Genomic DNA, 4487 nt, shown 5'->3' with positions numbered 1-4487 from the left:
ACATTGCCTAATTTTAAAGTTTAGCTAGTAAATTAATTTGTTCATTGATACATGAATGTTACCAAAACCTCAAATATTAGAAGGTTTTATCAAGGGACATTTAGACTTCGAAAAAAGGACTATGTAACGTACACTCATAGAGTCGAGTACAAGTTCAGTGGATAGGTGCATGCTACCACTAGGTACTCTGTTACTAGGTATTAATTGCACCTTTCTTGGTGATAATCTTTATTACTTGAAACAGAAGAAAGCACAATGCTTTCATGCATCCTATCAAGTGGAGAAGTTGAATATAAAGTAATAATACTACCATTAATGATGCAATCACTTCATGTACTCATGTGATTTGGGATAAAGCTTTCAGGCATAAGTATGCTATCAACATTGCTTAAAATCTAGTATTTCATGAAATGATTAAACATATTAAAGTTAATTATGACTTTATTTGAAAAAAAAAAGTGCAAACAAATCCTGCGACAAAATTTCTCAAGATCTTGTTCAAGTTAGCTTAATAAATATTTATGCTCCAACTCAAGGGGTGGTGTTGATAAAAAGGAACAAAATTTATAAGAAGTCATGATGAAATGATACGGGTTAAATCACAAATATTTTGATATAAAATTAAAATATTTTTTTAGTTGATTTTATTGATATTCTTCCCATGTAAGGATTTCCAATTAAATTGGAATATTTTTTCAGTTGATCGTAGTGAGATTCTTTCCTTGTAAGCATTATTCTTTTTTGAGCGTCTTTTCTTATGCATGAAAGTTAATTGTATCAGGATTCTTCTCATATTGATGGTTCTTTGTGATGTCTTTCATGAACACCCATGAGTGAACTTCTCTCCTTTTCATGGACATAGGTACTTATTGTTTAATCATCTTAAAATTTTATTCTCTTTAATTGTTTGCAATTAGTTACTAGAAACCAAATGGATGTTTCATTTGGAAGGATAATCCAGCATGCAACCATGGCATTGCATCCCTCCCAAATCCCCTCCTCCCCAGCCATTTAAAAAGAAGAAGAAAAAAAACACCAATATGATAAAATGAAGTCACTTATGGAGAATCAGATTAGGCGAAGTCGGCTCAAATCCTTGCTTCACACATTCCCAAACAGCCCCCACTTCACATAAAGTTATAAATTAACAACAAAGTCAAAGAAGTAGGGCCAGACGGGCCAAATGTTAGTCCAGTTATTAGTTGGCAGTTATATACCAATCAAAAGGGTAAGTGGTGGTCTCCCAACTTTCTTCACTGAAAAGACATCCTAAAAGAGTAAAGGGGAAAGCACTTAGGCTCCTTAAAATAGTGGATCATGCTTTCCTTGATGTTTACACTGCGCACTAATCCAAATACTTCAATTGCATAATTTAGAAAGGAGTAAACCTGTTCGCACCAATTTTTCTGACATTTTTCAGTCTCCAAAAATCAATGGACTTCGGCAGAAATACTTATAATGATCCGAGAACACATTCATTGACTAAAATAAAAATGTTGTTAATCAGGAGCGAGGGGATTTTTTTTCGATGAAGCACTAGATTTCAGGGGATTCGAGGCAGCAGAAACTTCAGGTTTTCTTGTTCTTTTTGTCTTCAGAGTCGAGAAGATCCTCTAGCAGCTTATCATCCAAGTACTCCAATTCAATGACTTGTTTTCCCTGCTGATCACCTTCGGGCATTGAGGATGAAGCTGAAGAGCTAGCCGTGCCGGGTGTATGATACTCATTAGGGAAGTTGAGAATCGCCAAGGAACCCCTCATGGCATAAGCAGCTCGGTCATATGCTCTTGCAGCCTCCTCCGCAGAATTGAAAGTCCCGAGCCAGACGCGCGCTCCATGCCTAGTCGAGTCACGTATCTCCGCAGCAAACTTCCCCCATGGCCGCCTCCGAACGCCTCGATACCGAACCTCTCCTCCGCCTTCTTTCTGTTCCTTCATCTTGGCCTCAGGGTCTTCATCCATGAGTTTGCATGGTGAAGCCCCACTAGTGAAACATCTTATATGCGTAGAAAAAGTACCCTGTTTAGCACGAGCAACCGGTCCGCAATTAGCCACGTGTAACTTATCATATGGGTAGGACACTTGGGCACGTGCCCAAAGAACTTTCGATAGAGTCCAAAGTTTGTATCCATTGCATCTGGATGGTCAAGCCGATGGCTTTGTAATCCCTTTTTGGTCTTCTACCTTTCGCCTTCGAACCATGAATTCTTTAATTATTTAATACCCACTGGAATTGGAAAGAACGAAAGGTTCGTTATAAGCACAATATCACACCCGAAATGAGGTCATATATGCTTACGTTCAACTCCAAGTATCAGCCAAAATTCTCTCAAATTAATATCCCTTTCAAAATAAATTTTCATTAAGCCACGCACTAATTCCATTTATCCATGGCCAGCGGCATTCACAATAATTTAAGAACCAGGTGAGTCTAATAATTTGACATTGGGATTTGATTCGTCAGTGCATGTATCACAATTTTTTTTTCCTACGTACTTCAGCCACACATTAGGGCAGCCTCAAAATGGAAAGGCACCTCAACATTTACGAGCAATTAGAAAGATGTTGGGGTGGCTTCCAATCCATATCAAATTATACAAAAGGGTATAGCAGTATAGGTAGGTGAGGGGGTAGGGTCAGCTGGACATGTGCCCTACCATGGAAATGGATTTAAGTAAGAAAAGGTTAAAGAAGAGATTGGAGAGAGATTAGAGATCGTCTTTCATAAGATCCCATCTTATAATATATCGAAACCTTGGTGCTGCTTAATGTCTTGGTGTCACCTTCGATATCTTTCATTCTCGTGGCTTCACCAAAAGTGTAGTCGCCCTGTGGGGTGGGTTCCTTAGTATAATTTTAAATTTTCAGCCTTTGCCGCCTTATGTTTATTTAATCATGTGGCTTTTCGCTTAACAAAACCAAGGGTTCTTCACCTTCCTTCATCCACTTGAAACCATTCTCATTTTTGGAACAGAAAACCAGCAGTTCGAAAGGCACATGTCAAATCTTTTTTTTTTTAATAAGATTTTTATAATTGGAGAGGTGTATTTTGGATGAGGATCGAGGACCTCATTAAAATTCCAAAGCCAAAAGAAAGAATCTCTCCTTTATCACCTGTCTCATGAATTCACCGCCATCGTCTTTATGAAAGAAATGACCTACCACATCAAATAATCTTTACCTACTTTTTCTAACCGGACTATCAAAATTGAAATCGCCAATGCCCAGTAAAAAGTTGGCATGTGAAATTGACTATAAGCAATGTTATTATTAAGGCTCGCTTTGATACTATTATAGAGAGATAAATTTTATGCCAACTCATTAATTTTCGGTGTTAATAATTGACTAATAATATATATTGATATGTTATGTAAAATAATTTAATAAAAAATTAAATAAATATTATAGTTATCATGATTAATTAAATATATATAATTATTTATCTCTAGAAAAATTAATTATGATAATTATCATAGGCAACTAATTATGATAAATAAAATAAATAGTAATTATCATAAATAAGAGAGTTATTTCTTAAAAATTAAGAGATAATATTAAAATAAAACTCTCAATCCTGTAAATAGAGGATTTGTCCCCTTCTAAAGGACACTTTGGAATATCAAAGAAATTTGGAGAGTTATTAAAAAAATTCCTTAAACTCAGTTTTTTTTTTTTTTTTTTTTTTGAAGACTTTAAGAAAATTCAAAGATTTCTTAAAAAATCAAAGAAGATTGATTTTTTAAAGTATCAAAGAAAATTTAAAGATTCCTTCAAGAAAAAAAGGCTTGAGATTTCTTCTTATATGAAAACTACAGTCTATTATTTGTTAATGAAAGCCCCTTTGATTCAAAATTAAACACCAGATTACTTAAAAAAGAGTATTGAAAATGGTCCCCTCAAATAATCAAATTTACAATTTTATATATAATTTCTTTATTTTGAGAAAATTTGTGTGAACAACTAGACAACTTAAAATAAAAGACAAAGCTTATTTGAGTTAAGTTTAATTGAGTTGATGTCATAATCGTATCAATTCATATAACTTATTTAATAAACAAATCATGTTTGTATTTGACTACTCAATTCATCTAACTTGTTAATTTAATCATGTTAGAATGATCCATCACTTATGTGTGAGTTATTTACCCTATTTATTTTAATGACTCAATTAGACCATATAAATCTATATATTTTATATATAGAAATTAAAAAAATTAAAATATTAATTAAAATTTTATATATTTCAATAAAGAATAAAAATATTTATCATTAAATAATAAATAAAATAATAAACAAGTAAAAAAATTAAAATTTTAATTTACTTTTCATATTATAAATATACTGTAGACACCAAAAAAATTTAATGAATTAAATTATCACTAAATTAGTCTTCAAAAGTATAGCTTTCTAATTCAAGAAAATTTAGGTTCAACAACTAATGAGTCACACACATTTGACATGTGACATATATTCAAAAGGTGTCACTT

The 4487-nt window shown here is 33.1% G+C and overlaps 1 protein-coding gene across 1 annotated transcript; it reads right to left on the bottom strand.

Annotated features, from left to right (window-relative positions):
- Nucleotides 1–1278: 1278 nt before the first annotated feature.
- On the bottom strand, nt 1279–2022 carry LOC100251140 (ethylene-responsive transcription factor ERF095). The gene has a single exon (XM_002284724.5). The coding sequence runs from the start codon at nt 1960–1962 to the stop codon at nt 1570–1572; it is 393 nt and encodes a 130-aa protein (XP_002284760.3). The 5' UTR covers nt 1963–2022; the 3' UTR covers nt 1279–1569.
- Nucleotides 2023–4487: the final 2465 nt, after the last annotated feature.

Source organism: Vitis vinifera, chromosome 5 (assembly GCF_030704535.1).
Source record: "Vitis vinifera cultivar Pinot Noir 40024 chromosome 5, ASM3070453v1".
NCBI lineage: Eukaryota > Viridiplantae > Streptophyta > Magnoliopsida > Vitales > Vitaceae > Vitis > Vitis vinifera.
This window is presented reverse-complemented; position numbering and strand designations above follow the sequence as displayed.